The 20,317-nt window shown below is 56.5% G+C and overlaps 2 protein-coding genes across 2 annotated transcripts in view; both read right to left on the bottom strand.

Moving 5' to 3' along the window:
• Positions 1-20,317, bottom strand: part of LOC142827925 (interferon-induced protein with tetratricopeptide repeats 5-like) — a 164,182-nt gene that overhangs the window by 99,562 nt on the left and 44,303 nt on the right. The window lies entirely within an intron of this gene.
• Positions 7,055-12,589, bottom strand: LOC149525527 (C-type lectin lectoxin-Thr1-like). The gene is made up of 6 exons (XM_089775993.1): positions 12,524-12,589; positions 11,351-11,429; positions 10,131-10,264; positions 9,720-9,857; positions 8,351-8,465; positions 7,055-7,396 (listed from the first exon to the last, which is right to left on the bottom strand). Exons 2-6 carry the CDS (start codon positions 11,415-11,417, stop codon positions 7,329-7,331), a joined length of 522 nt encoding a protein of 173 aa, XP_089632119.1. The 5' UTR covers positions 11,418-11,429; positions 12,524-12,589; the 3' UTR covers positions 7,055-7,328.

Below are 20,317 nucleotides of genomic sequence, written 5' to 3'. Positions count from 1 at the left end.
CTTTGTGAGATCTCTCCAGTAGCCGAGTCGGAAGTCGTGTCCCAGGCCACACGGGTCTGCACAGTTCACCCTTTACGCTGAATTTCAAGCGGAGGAATAGAGAGGATTTGTGGGAAGGAGTCTGGGGGCCACAGTCAGTGGTGGGAAAAGTACCCAAGAAAGTTATTTGGGTAAAAGTACTGCTACTTTGCAAGAACTGTAACTCACTAAAAGTCAAAGTATCCGCATGGAAAACTACTTGGCTACGTCCAGACTGGCATGGTTTTCCGGAAATGCTTTTAACAGAAAAGTTTTCCATTAAAAGCATTTTCAGAAAAACGCGTCTAGATTGGCAGGACGCTTTTCCGCAAAAGTGCTTTTTGCAGAAAAGTGTCCGTGGCCTATCAAGACGTGCTTTTCCACAAAAAAAACCCTGATCGTCATTTTCACAATCAGGGCTTTTTTGCGGAAAACAAATCTCTGCTGTCCCTTTTTCGGAAAAAGACTTTTGCCTAAACGGGAGCAGCATCGTATTTCCGCAAAAGCACTGACAATCTTACATGAGATCGTCAGCGCTTTTGCGGAAATTCAAGCGGCCAGTGTAGACAGCTGGCAAGTTTTTCTGCAAAAGCAGATGATTTTGCGGAAACTCTTGCCAGTCTAGACACAGCCCTTGAGTAAAAGTACAAAAGTATCACATCTCCATTGTACTCACGTATCCAGAAGTAAAAAGTAGCCGTCCCAGGGAAATCTGTGGGTAACCAACCACGTTATTGTAGGGCAACTTTATTTTTCACACACACACACACACACACACACACACACACACACACACACACACACACACACACACACACACACACATATTGCAGGAAAAAAGGTGCCGGTACTCCAGGCTCAACAGAGGCATAGTGAGGGTGTTATGCGCCCGGGGGTGAAGGCAAAATTGGCACCCTCCTCCTGCCAGACCAGAATCCCCTTCTGCACCCAAACGCCCTCCCATACTCTGTGATGGAGTGGGGATTGTGTCCATCCTGGGGGTCCACTGTGGTCACTGGTTTTGCATTCAGTGGTTGCTTTGTTGTGCTGGGTGCGATTCCTGCTGTCCTGGGTGGCTCTCCAGGGACTCTGTATGTGTGTGTGTGTGTGTGTGTGTGTGTGCGCGTGCCTCAGTTTCCCTGAAGTGGCTGGGAGTGTGAGTTAGTTTTTTCTTCTGGTTGGGGGAGAAGGGAGCCTAGCTGGCCTGGGGGGCCGGGGCCCAGGGCTGGGGCTCTGGGCCCCCCTTTTTCCCCAAGATGGATGGCACTGGCTGCTCCTGGTTCCTGAGACAAGGAGTCTGAGCTACGCTGAGTCCTTGTCAACCAATAAACCTTCTGCCCTCCTGGCTCGCTGAGAGTCACATCTGACTGCGGATGGGGGTGCAGGGCTGGGACCTCCCCGACACACCATGACAGACACCCCCCCCCCCCCCGGATCCCAATCCCCTGCCCCTTTTGCACCCAACCCTCCATAGAAACATGCAGTTCTTGACCACTTACCAATACCTTGGAGTGCCCCCCCCATCAAAAGCTATTGCCCCCCCCCCCGGGTTACCCTTCCCCTTCAGATTCACCGCAGTGCTCAGAAGGGAAGGGCAACCAGCCACCGGCCCCACACCCAGTCCCATCCCCCTCCTGTGACCCCACAAAAGGTGTCGTTAAAAAACCTTCCCAAACCCAGGGGCGTCTCTCTCCAGGGAGAGGAGGATCCAGGCCTGGGGCTTGTTTGTCAGGGCGGCTCCGGGACACCGGGCAGGCTCCGACACTCCAGCGCGGCGCAGAGGGTAGGACCCAGGCAGGACTGGACAAACGAGAGACCCCCCCTTACACTGTCCCCACAGCGCAGTGCACAAGGCAGAGGGCCCGGGGTCGTGTAAATGCCGAGGGCACCAGCGTGTGCGAAGGTCGGATGAGTAAATGGCCTTTCACACCCCTTTCCCTCTGCTGCTCCCCCCGTGGGTCTGTGACCTGCAGCAAAGCGCCCGTGTCCAGAGCTGTGTCCACAGGGGTCCCCCTCCCATCCGAGGAAAGGGGGAGACGGGCACTGAGCAGCGTTTCCACGGCTGCCCCGGCCCCTGCAAGTCCCTCAGGGCTGCTGCCGCCGCTATCTCTGCTGTTGCATGAGCACCAAGCACTGACCTTGTTGTTGCTGGATAAAAGGCAGGGGAGCGCCCAAATCCGACGTGCCCTGCAGAGAAGCCAGTTTCCACACACTGGTGCCGATTCCCCTCTCCCTCTGGGTGAAGAAGGAACCACCCCTCGGATGTCTGTGGGTTGAAATCCGTGTGACACTGGTGCACGTGAAAGGGAAACCCGGCCCTGCATCCCCTCTGACAGCCAGTAGGTGGTGGTGCGCCCCCACGTGCCCACGGTCCACCCAACAATTAGCTTGTGGTGTGAGAAAGGGGAAACCTGGCAGGGACAGCCTGGCCTCTGAAACTAGGTCAAGTTCCAAAGGATGAAAACAAATAACATAAATACGTAGGGGCAAAATTAGAAAGGTCAAGACACAAAACAAGCTCCAATTGGCTGGAGACATAAAGGGCAAGAAGAAAATGTCATCCAAATATGTTAGAAGCAAGAGGAGGACCAAGGACAGGGTAGAACCATTACTCAGTGAAAAGAGAAAAAAAATACAAGGAAATGGGGAAAGGGCAGAGGTGCTTAATGACGTCTTTGTTTCAGGTTTTATCAAAGTTGGTGGTGATGGTTCCCCTCGCATCGGGAATGCTGGTGAAAATGAAGTAGGTTCAGAAGGTAAAACAGGAAAAGAAGAAGTTAAAAATTACTTAGAAAAGTCTGCCCGGACTGAACTGCCCTTGTGAACACTGGTCCTATGCTTGATAAGTAACTAGACAACCACCTAACCTCAAGATGATTCTTACCAACCACCACAGGACATACCACACTAATACCAACCCTGGTACCTTCCCTTGCAACAAACCCCGTTGCCAGCTTTGTCCACATATTCATTCTGCTGATACCATTATTGGACCTAACCAAGTGAGTTATAAGATCAAGAACACATATTCCTGCGCCTCCAGAAATATAATCTATGCTATCATGTGCCGAAAGTGTCCGTCTGCTATGTACATTGGACAAACATCTCAGACACTTCGCCAAAGGATTAATGCCCACAAAACAGATATCAGACAAGATCACAAAGAGAAAACAGTTTCTTGCCATTTTAACCAGAAAGGACACTCTCTCAATGACTTAACCACCTGCATTCTGCTACAAAGACCTTTTACATCTGCACTTGAAAGGGAATCCTCTGAACTGTCATTCATGCTAAAATTCGACACTTTCCAAAAAGGACTCAACAAACATTTGAACTATCTCACCCATTACCAAGATAGTTTCCCCAATTATCACCTCTAATACCATTACCTCACAAACATCCCACTCTCCCTACCTCTAATATCATCAATTCACAGACACTTACCTTCCTTCCTCCCCCCCCCCCCCCGCATCCCCCTCCTGTTCTGCAATGTGATTTGTCCTTTTCATATTTGTTCATTTTTTTTAATTGTATCCTTTGGTATATATGGTTGTGACTACTTTCTTCCACTATTTGATCTGAGGAAGTGGGTCTGGCCCACGAAAGCTCATCATCTAATAAACCATCTTGTTAGTCTTTAAAGTGCTACATTGTCCTGCATTTCCCTTCTTTTGATACGCTAGTACAGGCAGTCCCCGGGTTACATGGATCCGACTTACATTGCATCCCTACTTACAAACGGGGTGAGGCAACCCTGCACTAGCCGCTTCCCCCCAGCAGACCAGGGAGACGCGAAGCTAGCACCTCCCCCCCCAGCAGACCAGGGAGACGCGGAGCGGCTTTTCTCAGCAGACACCTCAGCTTGAGAATAAAGGACTGAGGGAAGTGAGGTGTGGGAGAATAAAACTGAGCTCTGGAGAAATGTTTGGCTAGAGTTTCCCCTACAATACGTACCAGTTCTGACTTACATACAAATTCAACTTAAGAACAAACCTACAGTCCCTATCTTGTACGTAACCCGGGGACTGCCTGTACATATAAATATATATCCCACCTCTGTGATTTGCACCCCCTACAACTGACAAAGTGGTTTTAACCCACAAAATCTTATGCCCAAATAAATCAGTAAGGCGAATATAGTTGCCTGTCTATAAAAAAGGATATAAGGACAATTCAGGAAACTACAGAGAAGTCAGCTTAATGTCAGTACCAGGAAAATAATAGAGCAAATAACAAAGGAATCTGTTTGCAAACATCTAGAAGATAATAGGGTGATAAGTAACAGTCAACATGGATTTGTAAAGAACAAATTATGTCAGAGCAACCTGGTATCTCTCTTTGATAAGATAACAAGCTGTGTGGAGAAGGAGGAAGTGATAGATGTGGTATAGACCAGTGTTTCTCCACCAGTGGTACGAGTACCCTTAGGGTAGTTGAGAGAAGTCTGGGGAGTACATCAACACAACTGATATTTGGAGAAAACTGAATTTTTGTTTTAAGATTTACAGCGCTTTATTATTTTTGTACTTTTTACACCCAAAAATGTCATTGCTCGCCCGGCTACGATTAAATTCTTTAATCAAATATGTTGCAATGGTAGAAAAAAATGTTTTGTGTCTGAAAACTGTAGATACTGGGGTACTTATATATATCGATTTAAAAAAAACGGTTTCTTTATATAAAAAAAAGGTTGAGAAACACTGGTTTAGACTTTTGTAAGGCATTTGGAACAGACTCACATGACCTTCTCACTAATAAACTAGGGAAATGCATCGTAAAAGGGGCTGTTTTGAGGTGAGTGCATAACTCGTTGGGTAACTGCTCCCAGAGAATAGTTCTCAATGGGTCACAGTCATGCCAGGCAGGACTAAAGAGTGGGGTTCTGCAGGGGTCAGTTTTTGGGCCGGTTCTGTTCAGTATCTTCATCAATGATTTAGATCAGTGTTTCCCAATTGTATTTGGCCACAGAACCCTTTTCAGTTTAAAAGAATTTCAAGGAACCCCTAGGGGGTTGCCAGGGTAAAAGTTGTCAAAAAAAAAAAAAAGAAAGGAACGAAAGTTCTCGCCGAACTTTTACTTTCACTTCGTGGAAGCCCAGGATTCCACGGAGCACCATTTGGGAAACACTGATTTAGATGATAGCCTAGCGCAGGGAGTGGGGGGAACGCAGGGGCTTGCCTGGATCTGGCCCCTGAGGCTCATGCCTTTGTTTGTTTGTTTGTTTCTCACCTGTGTGTGGCTCCCGACTGATTTTTCTGTGAGTCAGCCGTCCCCAACCCGAGAAATGTTCCCCACCCCTGGCATACAGATCGTGCTGATAAAGTTTGCAGATGACACCCAGCTGGGAGGGGTTGTGAGTATCATTCTGGGCGGCATCAGCAGGAGTGTTATGAGGAAGACACGAGAACTAATTCTTCCCCTGTACTCTGGACTGGTTAGGCCTCAACAGGAATACGGTGTCCAGTTCTGGGCCCCACGTTTCAGGAAAGAAGTGCAGAAACTGCAGAGGGTCCAGCGAAGACCAAGAAAAGTGATTCAAGCTCTAGAAAACCCAAGCTAAGAGGGAAGATTGAAAGAACCGGGTTTATTTAGTCTGGAAGAGAGAAGACTGAGAGGCAGTGCCGGACCGAGCCATACTGTGCCCTGGGCAGTGGGCGCGCGGTGCCTGGTTGACATGGTAAGGGGCGCTGCACCCCCGGGCAAGTGACACATGTGCGGCCGCGCCCCCGGGTGCCAACCTATGGGGGGCACCGCATTGAAGTGGTAAGGGGCGCTGCATGCCCAGGCGCACAGCGTATCCGCGGTCCCACTCCCGGGTGCGCGGCACGCCTTACCACTTCAATCAGGCGCCCCCCAATAGATTGGCATGCCGGGCAACTGCCCGGCTAGCCCCCCCCTTAATATGGCCCTGCTGAGATGCAACATGATGACAGCTTCCAACTACCTGAAAGCTTGTTACTAGGGCTGACAAGTGATTAAAAAAATTAATTGCGATGAATTGCGCGATTAAAAAAACGAATCGCAATTAATCGCACAATTAATTGTGCTGTTAAACAATAATAAGACTCCAGCTGACCCCGGGCTCCATGCTGAACTGCCTCTTTGAAATGCCGCCACGGTGAACTGAGCTGGGGGGAAGGGCTAAAGGGCTTGAGTCAGCCTGCTTCACACCTGCCAGGTGTGAGCTATAAGACTGGCCCAGCCTGCACCTTTCCCCCTTTGTTTCAAGGACAGACCTGAAGCAGATGTCATGAGGAGTCTTTTTGTTACCCCAGTGGAAGCTGGACTCCTTTGCTAGTCCAGCTGGTGGCTAAAGAGTTGACATCACTGAGAGCTGAAATCATTGGTTTGGCTGGGAGCTGGAGCCCTGCCAGGCGAGGAGTGGTGACCAGCATGGTGCGGCTGGTATGAGCGGTGGCCGACAACCAGCAGAGCGTCCAGTAGCGTGGGACAAGACAGCTTACCCACAGATTTCCATGGGACGGCTACTTTTTACTTCTGATACGTGAGTACAATTGAGATGTGATACTTTTGTACTTTTAATCTAGTAGTTTTCCAGGAGGATACCTTGACTTCTACTGTGTTACATGTTTTTCAAAGCAGCAGTACTTTTACTCAAGTGACTTTTTTGGGTACTTTCCCCACCAGTGACTGACTGTGGCCCCCAGACTCCTTCCCACAAATCCTCTCAATTCCTCCACTTGAAATACGGCTTAAAAGCTGAACTGTGCAGACCCGTGTGGCCTGGGACATAACTTCTGACCCGGCTACCGGAGAGATCTCACAGAGCACGGGTCCATGGGGATGCGGTATCCAGCAGGCGCGGTTGTTGGGGGCTGACATGGATCTGCTCTCAGCCCACGGCCGAACGACGCCTCCATTAGTGCTCTGGGTGGAGACCCAGTCCTGCTCCTAAGCTCAGATCCAACCTGACTCCCTCCGAGGTCTCCTCCCTCCCCTCCTGTGGGGTCCGGGCTGCTCAGGCCCAGAGGGGGCTGGATGGACCCATCTACGTGGGGCCAGGTATGGGACAGAGGAGACACACACAGACCTGCATGCTCAGGAGAGTTTATTGCTGTAGCGGCTGCAGCTGTAGAGGGGACTGGGGTGTAACTAGCAGAGAGACACTGGGGGGAGACAGTTTGCAGCTGGGGACCTGAGAGCCGGTCACTCAGAGAGGGGCAGGACAGGCCCTGGATGCAGCAAAGCAGCCGAAAGTCTGGGATGTTGCGTGATCATGCCCCTGGGGCCCGGTTCTTCACAGCCCAGGTGCTGAGCGACCTGTCGGACACAGGCAAGTGGCCCCCTCACTAGAGTCCGTACTTGCACAGGTAGGGGAATTTATATTCACAGGGAATATCGTTCCAGTTCTTATAACCTAGAAGGCAAGACAGAAATCAGTGGGGCGGGGGAAGGGCAAGTGGGTGGTGCCTGCCATGGCAGTGCCCCCCTCCCCCAATGGCATCGTGCGGAGAGACGACCCCGCGACTGTGTCTCCCATTCCCAGCCTCTCACAAAGTTTTTCTTATTGTCCAGCCCGAGCGTCTCTTGCTGCAATTCAAACCCTTTGCTTCTTGTCCTGCCACCAGAGGTTACTGAGGAAAGTTTTCTCCCTGCTCCTTGCAACCCCCTTTCCGGTATTTGGAAGCTGCTCTCCTGCCCCCTCTCCATCTTCTCCTCTCCACAAGGAACAAACCCCATTTTGTCAACCTTCCCTCCCAGCTCATGTGTTCGAGAAGGTTCATCAGTTTCATTGCTCTGGGCCTTCTCCAGTTTGTCCATATTTTCCCTGCAATGTGCTGGCAGAACTGGACACACTATTCCAGCTGAGGCCAATGTGGGGCAGAGCAGAGCAGAAGAATCGCTTCTCGGGTCTGGCTCACAACACTCCGGTTCATGCCGCCCAGAAGGAGGTTTTCTTTTTTTGGCAGCCGTGTGGCTCTTGTTGATGTGAAGTGATGGGATTAGAACAGCCCCTCTCCCGGACGGGTGAGCCGTGGCCAGAAAGGGGTTAAACAATCCCAGGCCAAACGGCTGGGAGTGAACTTGTCCGGGCGTGTGGGAGCAGTTGGCCAGTGACAAGTAGGACCGGCCAGGGCTGGGAGGCACATGGACGGTGAATTAGAGGGAAGACTAGTTGGATGTTGGTACTTGGACCTTAGAGGTGCTACCATGGAAACAGACATTTCCTGTGTCACAGAGATCAGCTGGGGGAGCCGGGGGAGAGGCAGGGAGACGGGACAGGAGGCCAGGCCCTCGGCGGGCTGTGTGGTGTGCGCAGGGGCTGGCGGGGCTCCTTTCTGGGTGCAGGTGTGTTTGAGACTTTGCTTACCGGTGTGAGCCCACACCTCGACACAGAACTCCCTGGCTCCCCGGTTGTTTGGTTCCCCAGGATTCCAAGTATTGTAGCGATAGAGGGAGCCATCTGTCCACACCCAGGTTCTGTCCTGCGGAGCCAGGGGAGAAAAGACCCTGGTGATGATGCGGCACCATAGACACACCAAACCCGCATGCAGCAGGGCCCTGCTCAGGCTGGGGCGAGGGCGGGGGAAGGGGCAGCCCAGAGACACGGATGTCACAGTAACGCTCAGCCCCTCAACTTTCCCTTCTGACCCCCAAACCCTTCGCCGATGGACCAAATCCCCACACCAAGCTGCAGTCACTCGGGGGGGGGGGGGGGGGGGGGGGGGGGGGGGGGGGGGGGGGCAGTCCCCAGGGGCCAGGGCCCGCCGGTGGGGCAGGGGGCTTCCTGTGCTGGTCTCAGCTGGTGGGAGCAAAATCGACGTGTGTCTGTGATGGAGACGCTGGGGGTCGGGGGAGGGGACTCGGGGCCGTTTCCCTCTCGAGGGCTCAGCGCCAGCCTGGCCCCAAGGCAGCAGGACCGGTAGCTCCGAACACTCAGAGCAGGGGACAAGGGGCCGGTCACTGGAAGGGCCTGGCTCTGTCCTGGCCTCAGCGCTCGGGGGGGACTGGATGGGTTTGGGGGGCACAGAACTAGCTCCATGCAGTGATGGCAGGGGTGGGGCTGAGTAGGCTGGAGAACAGTCCCACCCCCCCAGACGTTCTTGCCAGGGCTCCTTCCCAGCTGGTGATGGGTCCCCCTGCCCCTCCCTGCCCGGTGGATCTGGGGCTCCCCTACAGAGAACCAGGCCAGGGCGGGACCCCCAGGCCAAAGAAGGGACCAGCAGTTGGGGGGTGTTCAGAGTTTCAAGTCTTGGGCAGGGAGAAGCAGCTGGAAAACGTGGGGTAGGGATGGGAGACAGGCTGTGGGAGGGAGGGAGAGGGCTTGGCACAGTGCATGGGCTGGGAGGGGGAGGGGTGGGGCTATAGGAGATGGGGGAGCGCTTGGCGGGGGCTGGGAGGGGGAAGGGAGATGGGGCAGTAGTTGAGGAAGTAGGTGCAGGTCAAAGGTCAGCCTGAAGTGGGGGGGACCAGGCCTGGGCTGTGTTTGGGGGCGAGAAGCCAGAGGGGAGGGGGAGGTTACGGTAGGATGGGGACGGAAAGGGGGTGGGGGCAGGGGAGATGGGACAGTGCAGAGGGGAGACACTGGTGCCCGTGAGGGGGGAAGAGCATAGGAGTGGGGGAGGGAGATCCTGGTAGCCACACAAAGGGATCGTGGGGTTTGGGATGTGCCCAGCCCCGGGGAGCCAGAGCCGTGGGGCGGGGAAGCTGCCAGAGGCCAAGCCGGGCCGGGCACTCACCTTGTTGGGGTTGTGGAGTCCGATCCAGACACGGGCATAGGAGGTCGACATGCTCAGGTAATGGGCCACTACGTCCCTTTCTCTCTCACTGAGGATGGAGGCCAGATGGGCCCTGGGATGGTGATGCTGACACTGCACCTGCAGCAGGGACATGGGCCAGGCCTGTCACTCTGGGGGAGGACGCCCATTGCCCTCGTGTGGGGTCCTGCCCCACCATGCTGCAGTAGGGCAGGAGCTGGTGAGTGGGGAGAGAGAGTCCCCTCCTGGTGCCTCTTCTTGAGACCCAGGGCCAGGTGCCAGCTGATTCACCTCCCCCAACCCCCCTCCACGACTTCAGCCCCTGTGCCCGGGGCCAGTCACCAAACCCACTAACCTGCCCCACCCCTTGGATCCTGGACACGAGCCTCCTACCTCAGCCGCCGACCAGGTCACCTTCTGTGGGAAGAACCTAAAGCAGTGGTCTCTGTAGTGCATCCAGCCATGGCGACAGCCTGAGGCCTTTCTCCCCGATCCAGTTGGGAGAGAGCGCTCACGTCGGGGCGAGGCTGTTGTGGAGGCGAGAGAGGGATTGGAGCTGTCAGTAGTTACCCATGTAGTTTCTCCAGACTGCCAAAAATGCTGTGAAACTTTGTCCTCTCCCAAAATGGCCCCGCTCTCCTGTTGCTTTCAGCAGGGCTGAAGCCCCTCAGCTAAAAGAGCTCCCCTCTCTTGCCCCCTTTCTCTGTGGTGTCTTCATTAGAGATGGCCACCTCCTGTCTTCCGTGCCAGGACGCTGGGGAGATTGACACAAAGGAGCAGCAAGACGGTGGAGTCTGAATAGACAAGGGACTGAGGGGTGAGGGTGGGGAGCACTGGGTGTCAGGGCGACACTGGTGGGGCAGGGAGCAGAAGGGAAGTTGGGGAACAGTCTCCCAGACGTTTGCACACCAATGCAAGGAGGAGCTCCCTAAAAAGGGGGAAAAGCAGTGATGCCAACTCCCACACGAAGAGGAGGAGGAGGTATTTCCAGGAGAAACTATAGAAATATGAACAGAAATATCCTATCAATAGAAAGCAGAGGAGCCGGTCGGAATTGGGGGACTTCAGTTTCCCGGCTCTTGGTTGGGAACATTTCACAATGTCCTTGGGCCGTATGAGGAGCGAAGGGGAAGAAGGTCCGAGGGGAACAGTCACCTCAGGGTTAATTCTGACTCACAAGGAGAAATTGGTTGTGGATCTGAGGTTCTAAGGCAGCGAGGAGAAAGTGCCCCTGAACGCGCAGAAGGAGGGAAGGGAAGGAGTGAGCATCGGCAGCAACAGCAATGGCATTGAACGAGGTTTATTTAATAAGCTCAGAACTGGCCGGTGAGGGCTCATGGGAGGAAAGTCGAGGAGAAAAGGGAGTTCCGCAGAGCTGGCCGTGTCTCCAAGAGACGATATTAAAGGTGCAACGGCGCATTCTCCCCACGCAGGGGCTGAGCTGCTGGCCGGGGTCTGGATCGATGGGTCGGGTGGGGCAGGGGCTATGGGGACCCAGCTCTGGTGGCTGCTCCCCCACGGTGGGGCTGAGCCCCTGATTGAAATGACTTCACGTCCCATCGGGGCAAACAGAGCCTGGGGTCTCCAGGCCGAGGGGCCGGGCAGGGACTCACCTTCCAGCGAGGGGTTAAAGATCAGGCAGCCGAGGAGGCAGAGGCTGAAGAAGGCGACTGGGCCCATCGTCTCGCTTCCCTGGGGAGAAAACACACAAGGGGGATGGGCGGGGGAGCCTGACACCCCCTTGGAAAAACTCCACCCCCCCATGGGGCATTTCCCGGGGAGGGGCTCTGGGGGGGGGCTGTGCGCTAAGGAGCCTGGCCAGGCTGAAGGGCCCCAGAGGGATCCCAGCCCCCAGCCTCGGGGTCCCTGCTCAGAGCCCGTCTCCCTGGCTCCAAAGGGCCCTTTGGTTCTCCCCCTCGCTGAGCCGCGCCCCAGGGACAGAACCGGACACCCAGCAGGGAGCCGGGTCCCAGCTCCGCAGGGCCTGGGCTCTGCAAGCCGCACGGCCAGGGACCCCCACACCAGGGCTGCAGGGGGGGACCCCAGAGGGCAGCAGGGAGGCCGGGATCACTCAGGGGACCCAGGAACCGGATCCTCAGCACAGTGATTCTCAGAAGGGGCATTTGCCATCCCCCGCTGCCCCTCCCCCAGTGCTGGGCTGGCAGGGCCCCACGCAGCCCCCCCCCCATGGGACCGGGAGGGGGGAGCAGGCAGCGGGAGGGAGGAGTTTGGAAGGGCCCCAGGGCCAGGCGGGGGGCCGGTCTGTGTGCACGTGGCTGGAATGGCAGCAGCAGGGGCAGCCCCTCGGCCACAGTCCTCTGGCCAGAGAGCGGGGTGAGTGCTGGGAGCACAGAGCCTCTTGTCTCCACCCAGCGCCCGGGGCACCAAACACCCACTGACCCCCCCCCCCCGGGGCCTTTTCCCCCTCACAGGTGTGTGAACCACACTCATTTCCCCCCCATGCACCCTGAGTGTCTGGGAAGCCGACACCATGTGTGTGTGTGGGGGGGGAGAAAGAGCAGAGGGGGGATAGCTGCTGCGCCCCGGGGAGGGGCTGGATCCCCCTGGCACCGTGACGGGGAGAAGGGCCCAATGGGGGAGCCGCCCTGCGGAGCGCTGGTCCAGCAGGGACCGGGCACGGGGCCGGGGGATGGGCCTTGCTGTGCACGGGAAGCAGTGAGACCCAGAGGGGTTCCTGGCGCACACAAGGCACCAGCCCAGCAATGGCCCCGCTGCCACCAGCCACCAGCGCAGGGGGGAGACCCGGGAGGGAGCCGGGGACTCACCTGAGTGTCGCTGGGGAGCTGCTCTGGTGCCGGGTCGGTCCAAGTGCAGCCTGACGGGGCACTGGCCCTGCCTGGGCATTTATAGACCAGTGGGGGAGGGGCCGAGAGGGGACCAGTTATCGATAGTGAACATGCAACTCTGGGAAGATGACAGATACAGTCATTTCCTGCCCAGGCAAGTGACGATAAGGGGAATCACGATCCACCTGCCAGCTGGTCTGTGGCCAGGCGCACGTGCTTGTCAGGGCTCAGCGAAGAGATACACTAAAAGATGGTCCTCTCATCACCCCCTGACAGTGTTGAGATCCATGGTACTCTAGGGAGCCATTTCAGTGCTATTGGGGTGACTGGGGTCAAACCCCAGTGGGGACAGTCTGGACAGGCCTATTGGGGTCACTGGCATCAGACCATCAGGGTACCGTACAACATGGGGAATGGTAGTAGCTGGCCGTTACTGATACTTCCTGGAGCTGTGAAAGGCGAGGGACACAGGCCGGCAGGGTTGCAGAGGTCACAGAACACTGAGCAGAGGGCTCAGGGCAGGCAGTGTGGGATGCTGGCGGAAGCCAATTCTCCCCATGAAACAAACAGCGGAGGCCCCACTGGCTCTGCATCGACAATAAAGGGAGGGGAAAAGAAAAAAAGTGTCTCGTAGGGTGGAAGTATTTTGTCGCCGAAACCGGGCATTTCCCCAACAGCAATCGAATTGCAGTGCGAACGGTCCCCCTGTTTTGGTGCCGAAGGGCAGGTTTGGGTGGCAATATTTGACAGTGGAGACCAGGCCTAAGGGTTTAGCTTCACGGCAGGCCCGGGGGTGTGTAGCTCAGGAAGGCATCACCGGGTCAGCTGTTGGCTCGCTGGTAGGACAGAAATGAGCAGTGAAGATGCCGTGGCACAGACCCTGCCTAAGGTTGCCAACTTTCTACTCATACACAACCTGCCCCACCCTCTGCCCCACCCCTCCAGTGAGGCTCTGGCCTTTCCCTGGGGCCCCACACGGGGCCGGCTTTACGAAGTGCGGAGCGAAATTCAAACAGTTTCAACTGGGCCCCAGCAGTCAGGATTTTTTGTTGAGCAAAGAAACCAAACCAAAACAAAACACCGCACACAAAAAGAATCACAGCCCCTTGAAATCCCCAGCAACAGGGCAGAGTCCTGTCCCGCCTTCCCACCCCGACCCAGCTCCGCCAGGCATGTAGACGCTACCCTTTTCTCTGGGCTTTGCACTGGTCATGCAAGGGTGACGGCGCGTTGGGGTCCCCCGCCTCCTGCACCCCCGTAATGGCACAAACAGACTCCACCAGCCGGTAGAATAGAGGTGGTTTATTGCTTCTGCAGGATACAGCACAGCACAGATGTCATCTGTTACAGGGCAGGCCTAGGATGCCTCAGCCCCCCTTGATATGGGGAAGGGGGTCTTGGCTTCTAAACCCCCCAGCCTGTTGCTGAGGCAGCTTCCTCCATGCTCCCAGACAGAAACTAACCTAACTCTCCTCCAGCCCTGCCCCCCAGCCAGGGCAGCATCCACCTTCCTTTGTTCCCCTCCATGGGGGTTGGCTGGTCAGACAGGTTGAGACACCCTCTTTGCATAATGACTCATCGCCTGTCTTGCTCGGGGGTGCTACAGACAGTGGCCAGTGAGTTAGCAAGTTACCCCCCCCCCCACTACGTCCCACAAGGGGACCTGCATCTTCCCTGAGCTCTTCTGGCTCCATAGTAGCATCAGGCCTGCTACAATACGGCTGTGTCTAGACTGGCAAGTTTTTCCGCAAAATCATCTGCTTTTGTGGAAAAACTTGCCAGCTGTCTACACTGGCCGCTTGAATTTCCACAAAAGCACTGACGATCTCATGTAAGAATGTCAGTGCTTTTGCGGAAAAACTATGCTGCTCCCGTTCGGGCAAAAGTCTTTTTCCGAAAGACTTTAGCGCAAAAGGGCCAGTGTAGACAGCAGAGATTTCTTTTCCGTAAAAAAGCTCCGATCGCGAAAATGGCGATCGGGGCTTTTTGCAGAAAAGCGCATCTAGATTGGCCACGGACGCTTTTCCGCAAAAAGTGCTTTTCCAGAAAACCGTCCTGCCAATCTAGACGCTGTTTTCCAAAAATGCTTTTAATGGAAACCTTTTCCGTTAAAAGCATTTGCGGAAAATCATGCCAGTGTAGACGTAGCCTACTTGTTTAAAGCATCTTTTGCTTCTGTCTTTCAACAGCCTTTGCCTTGTGTCCGGCTCTTTTCTTTCTCCCACGTGGGCACTTTCTACCAATGTCTCTTGATCTCTTACCCATATTGCTAGAAGTCACCACATTCGAAAGGAATATGAATAATAGAGTCTCACTTTGGGTATGTCTACACTACCCCGCTAGTTCGAACTAGGAGGGTAATGTATGCATACCGCACTTGCTAATGAAGCCCGGGATTTGAATTTCCCGGGCTTCATTAGCATAAGCGGGGAGCCGCCATTTTTAAATCCCCGCTGCTTCGAACCCCGTGCAGCGCGGCTACATGGGGCTCGAACTAGGTAGTTCGGACTAGGGTGCCTATTCCGAACTACCGGTACACCTCGTTTCACGAGGAGTAACGGTAGTTCGGAATAGGAACCTAGTCCGAACTACCTAGTTCGAGCCCCGTGTAGCCGCGCTGCACGGGGTTCGAAGCAGCGGGGATTTAAAAATGGCGGCTCCCCGCTTATGCTAATGAAGCCCGGGAAATTCAAATCCCGGGCTTCATTAGCAAGTGCGGTATGCATACATTACCCCGCTAGTTCGAACTAGCGGGGTAGTGTAGACAGACCCTTTCAGATTAGGACAATCATGTATGTTTTGATAGTTGTACAACTGATTTTCAGACATAGGCTCTGGGGGAAAGGGGAGTGCAGGAGTTTTATGATACTGCAGCCAGATGGGGGCGTGGCCCCAATTGGAGGTTTGTGGCCAGGCTGCATTTTGAAATAAAATACTATGACAAACACAAACAGTTTCTGCATTGTCTTTATTTCTGAGAAGGGCGGGGAACCTGTTTTGAGTCAGGGGTCACTGACCACAGAAAAGTCAGTTGGGGCCACACAAGTGAGATGCAAAGAAAACCCTCCTCCAACCCCCCCCTGTGACGTAGTGGGGGTACTTGCTGGGCTGTGGTGACCCCTGCTGTCTGGAGCAAGACCCAGCAGGGAAAACCTCACTATGCAAAGGTAATGCCAAACTTGTTGAACCAGTGGCCAGACACCCCCCATGGAGAGGAACAAAGGAAGGTGGATGCTGCCCTGGCTGGGGGGCAGGGCTGGAAGGGAATTTAGTTAGTTCTGTCGGAGAGCATGGAGGAGAGCCTAGGGGAAGGGGCTGGAGTTTAGGGGCCCAGTCTCCCCCATCTCAAGGGGGCCTGAGGCATCCTAGCCCAGCTCTGGGACCAGATTACATCTGTGCTGTGCTGTATCCTGGAGAGGCAATAAACTTCCTCTATTCCACCGGCTGGTGCAGTCTGTTTGTGCCATTTCGGGGTGCAGGAGACGGGGGACCCCAACGCGCCGTCACACTGGTGTCAGGGGTGGGATGCACTGCACCCTGTGGATGGAGCTTCCAGCGGCGAGCGACAAGGCGCAGTAGAAGCAAGAGCCCTGGAGCCAGGCGTGCTGGAGACAAAGCGAAGCGGTTCCTGGGAATCGTGGGGCGCTGCAGCACTAGACTGGTGAGTCTGCACCGAGGGGACCAGCGGGCAGATGGCCTACGCCCGACTCTTGAAGGCAGAGCTGGTGGGGCTGTGCAGAGAGAGGGGCTGGCCTGTGCAGAAAGCAACCAAGGCCCAGCTGATTGCTCAGCTAGAAGAGAACGACCAGCCACAGGGCCAGGGTCTTGCCCCCAGGGGAAGCAGCCAGACCCCCCCTGAGAGTGTGTCAGGCTCAGAGAGGGGGAGGAGCGCTGGAACTCACCGGAGAGATGAGACAGCTTCCCCCAGGAGGCCTGCAAGCTGCAGCCCATCTAGGGCAGGGGCCAGCCAAGCAGAGCTGCGGCGGCTGGAGATCCAGCTGCGGATCAAGGAATTGGAAGTAGAGGACCGAGAGAGGGAGCGCCAAGATCGAGAAAGGGATCGCCAAGATCGAGAGAGGCAGCGGCAGCATGAGCTGGCCATGGCAGAGCGGAGAACCGGCGGGGCACCGGCTGTGCCAAGAGTGGATGGGCCACAGGGTCCCAGGACTGCCAGATGCTTGGAGAGGCTCGTGGTGGCCCAATTGAAGAACGTGGGCGACATAGACGGGTTCCTCAGTGCCTTTGAGAGGGCCTGTGGACTGCAACGGGTCCCCCCAGCTGACTGGCTGCAGGAGCTCATCCCTGCACTGAACCAGGAGGCGGCCGGAGTGCTCAGTCAGCTGGAGGACCTACAGCCAGGGGATTACAACCGAGTCAAGGAGGCCCTGCTGCACAAGTTCGGGCTAACCCCCGAGATGTACAGGAAGAAGTTCCGGGGGGTACAGAAAGGGCCACGGGAGACCTATGTGGACCTGGCCTCCCGCCTGGCGCAATACTGCCGCAAGTGGGTGTCTGGAGTCGGAGCCCAGACCGCAGAGGAGCTGCTCAAGCTGGTCATGATGGAGCAGTTCTATGAAGCGTGCCCACCCAAACTGAGGCTGTGGCTCAAGGACCGGAGACCAGAGAACCCCCAGGAGGCCGGGAGACTGGCGGATGAGTTCACGGAGGGCCGGTCCGGGTGTGAACGGGAGTCCCGGAGAGAAAGGGAACTGCGCAGAGACCAGATCTTGGCTGAGCGACGGAGGGAGTCAACTACGGGGCGAGACCAAGGAACAGGTCGTCTGTGCCCCAGAGAACCAGCCAGGGCCTGGACAGAGACAGCCCAAAGCCTAACTTGCCATCGCTGTGGGCAAAAAGGCCACAAGAGGGCTCAGTGCACCAGGTCCCAGGACCGGGGACTTTCCAGGGTTAACTGGCTGGGGCGGGAGGAAGGGCAGGCTGCCCCAGAGGCAGGGGCTGGCAGGCAAACCTCAGCTCAGAGAGAGGGGAAGGATGCTCAGTGCACCCCCCCTGGGAGGTCTGATTCTCAGGAGGCGGATTTCTCCGTGTACCGGGTGGGGGCAGGACGGCCCCTGCGGAGCGAGTGCCTCATACCCCTGGAGGTGGATGGTAGGAAGGTGACGGGCTTCTGGGACACGGGGGCGGAGGTGACTCTGGCCCGATCCGACATAGTGGCCCCAGACCGAATACTACCCCACACGCAGCTGACCCTGAAGGGCATAGACGGGTCCCCGTTTAAGGTGCCTGTAGCCAGGGTGCATCTGAAATGGGGGGCGAAGGAAGGCCTCAAGGAAGTGGGGGTGCACCCGCACTTGCCCACCGAGGTGCTGATGGGGAATGACCTAGAGGAGTGGCCCCATGAATCCCAGCGGGCTCTAGTCACTACCCGGAGCCAGAGCCAGCGGGGGGCTGACAACCTGGGTCCAGGGAAGGACTCCGGGCAGCGTCCTCAGGGTCCCATCCCAGTGGACACGGGGTCCAGCCAGGCTGGGACTCCGGACCTAGGCAGAGGTGGGGGACAGGTCCCGATCCCTGCCTCAGCAGCTGAATTCCAGGCTGAGGTGCAGGCAGACCCCTCCTTGCAGAGGCTGAGGGACCAGGCTGGCCTCCGTGCAGCTCGGCCCCGGGGGAGAGGTGGCCAGGAGAGATTCCTGCCGGGGCGTGGACTCCTGTTCCGTGAATGGCTTCCCTCCAGGAAGGCGAGGGCATGGGGGGTCCAGCGGCAGCTGGTCGTCCCTCGAAAGTATCGCCTCAAGCTGCTGTATTTGGCCCACGATGTCCCCGTTGGGGGCCACCGGGGGATCCGGAGCACCCGGCTGAAGCTGCTCCAGCACTTCTATTGGCCGGGAATCTTTACAGCCGTGCAGCGGTACTGCCGGTCCTGTGACTCCTGCCAGAGGGGCGGGAAGGCCCAAGACAGGAGGAAAGCGGCTTGGGGGTCTCTACCCCAGATAGACCCTCTGGGCTTGCTGAGAGAGTTATGGGAGGGGAAGACCTCCCTGGATGGAGCTTCGGGGGTGGAAGCCGCCCTGGCTGTCCAGAGAAGGCTCGCTGGGCTCATGGCCCCGGCCCGAGAGACCCTGGCCAGAGATCAAGGCCAGCGGAAGGGTGGGTGTGACCCCCGAGGACAGGCCTGCGCCAATCGCCCTGGAGCGGGGCGGCGAGTGGACAGAGGGAAGCCAGCTCATGTGGGGCCTTGCCACGGCCGGCCTGAGTCAAGGGGAGCACCCATGTCCCCGGGGCGGGTTCCCACGCAGAGGACCCGAACTTCCCTAGGTCACGAGCGGAGTGACCCTGCTCAGTTCGCTCTCGGAGGGGGGAGAACTGTGACGTAGTGGGGGTACTTGCTGGGCTGTGGTGACCCCTGCTGTCTGGAGCAAGACCCAGCAGGGAAAACCTCACTATGCAAAGGTAATGCCAAACTTGTTGAACCAGTGGCCAGACACCCCCCATGGAGAGGAACAAAGGAAGGTGGATGCTGCCCTGGCTGGGGGGCAGGGCTGGAAGGGAATTTAGTTAGTTACTGTGGGAGAGCATGGAGGAGACAGCCTAGGGAAAGAGGCTGGAGTTTAGGGGCCCAGTCTCCCCCATCTCAAGGGGGCCTGAGGCATCCTAGCCCAGCTCTGTGACCAGATTCCATCTGTGCTGTGCTGTATCCTGGAGAGGCAATAAACTTCCTCTATTCCACCGGCTGGTGCAGTCTGTTTGTGCCATTTCGGGGTGCAGGAGACGGGGGACCCCAACGCGCCGTCACACCCCCAAGCTTCACTAATGTGGCCCCAACTGTGTTGGTGGGAGCAGGGGACAATACTGGGGAAGGGTGCTAGTGGGTGCTTTGGCAGGGGACAGGGTGCCAGTGGGGACAGGTTTTTCAGGCTGGGGAGAGGGAACAGGGAGCTGGGGAGTGAGGACAGGGGGCCAGTGGGGGCAGAGAGTCCCCTGCACCCACCTCCCAGGATTCTCCCCCCCCCTTCCCCAGAGGGAAGCTGGCACATGCCTGCCCCTGGGCCAACGCCCCCCCTTGCAGTGCAGTCAAATCCCCTTTTGCACCTACTCCAGGGCCAAACCCCCCTCCTGCGGCACAGCCAACCCCCCACACACGCCTGCCCCGGGGTCAAACCCTGGGGCTGACCCCCTCTCCCACGGTGCTGCGAAACCCCTGTGCTCGACTCACCACTCCTGCGATGAAGAGAAGCTCCTGTGCTCCCCCTCCGGGGCCAACGCCCTCTCCCGCAGCGCGCCCGGCCCACCGCAGAGCTGTGCAAGGGGAGCAGCGAGCGCACTTCCGGAACCCCCGGAAGTGGTCAGAGCTGCAGGGAGGACGTCCATCCAACCCGTGGGAAGCTGGCACTACGCTAGAGGTAGGTATTGGGGGGCTTCTCAGGGGTGGGGGGAAAAGGTAGTGGGGACGCCTGTACACCTCGCGATCGACTGGTCGATCACGATCGACTGGTAGGTGACCACGACATTAGGATACAGGGCCCTCTTAGGCGCAGGGCCCGATTCTGGGGAATAAGTGGAATCGGCAAAGCCGGCCCTGGTCCCACACGTCTAACGTCTGTGGAGCAGACCAAGCAGGGAGGGGTTACAAGTGCTTTGGGAGATAGGAATAAAATTCAAAATGATCTGGACAAACTGGAGAAATGATCTGAGGTAAATAGAATGACATTCAATAAGGACAAATGCAGAGCGCTCCACTTAGGAAGGAACAACTGTAGCCAAAATGTAGCATTTTAGGCTTTATATAAGAATATAAGAAGTATAATGAAGGCT

The sequence above is a fragment of the Pelodiscus sinensis genome, chromosome 1 (genome assembly GCF_052426305.1).
Source record: "Pelodiscus sinensis isolate ZL-2025 chromosome 1, ASM5242630v1, whole genome shotgun sequence".
NCBI classification, from domain to species: domain Eukaryota; kingdom Metazoa; phylum Chordata; order Testudines; family Trionychidae; genus Pelodiscus; species Pelodiscus sinensis.
Note: the sequence above shows the minus strand (reverse complement) of the source record. Positions and strands in the feature narration are given on the sequence as shown.

Bases quoted from the DNA above. Each gene is read 5' to 3' on its own strand.
- LOC149525527 (XM_089775993.1), bottom strand. From the start codon at position 11,417: ATGGGCCCAGTCGCCTTCTTCAGCCTCTGCCTCCTCGGCTGCCTGATC. The intron at 8,466-9,719 runs GTGAGTGCCCGG...CTGGCTCCGCAG, and splicing joins GACTCCACAACCCCAACAAG to GACAGAACCTGGGTGTGGAC. The intron at 7,397-8,350 runs GTAAGCAAAGTC...CTTGCCTTCTAG, and splicing joins CGAGGTGTGGGCTCACACCG to GTTATAAGAACTGGAACGAT.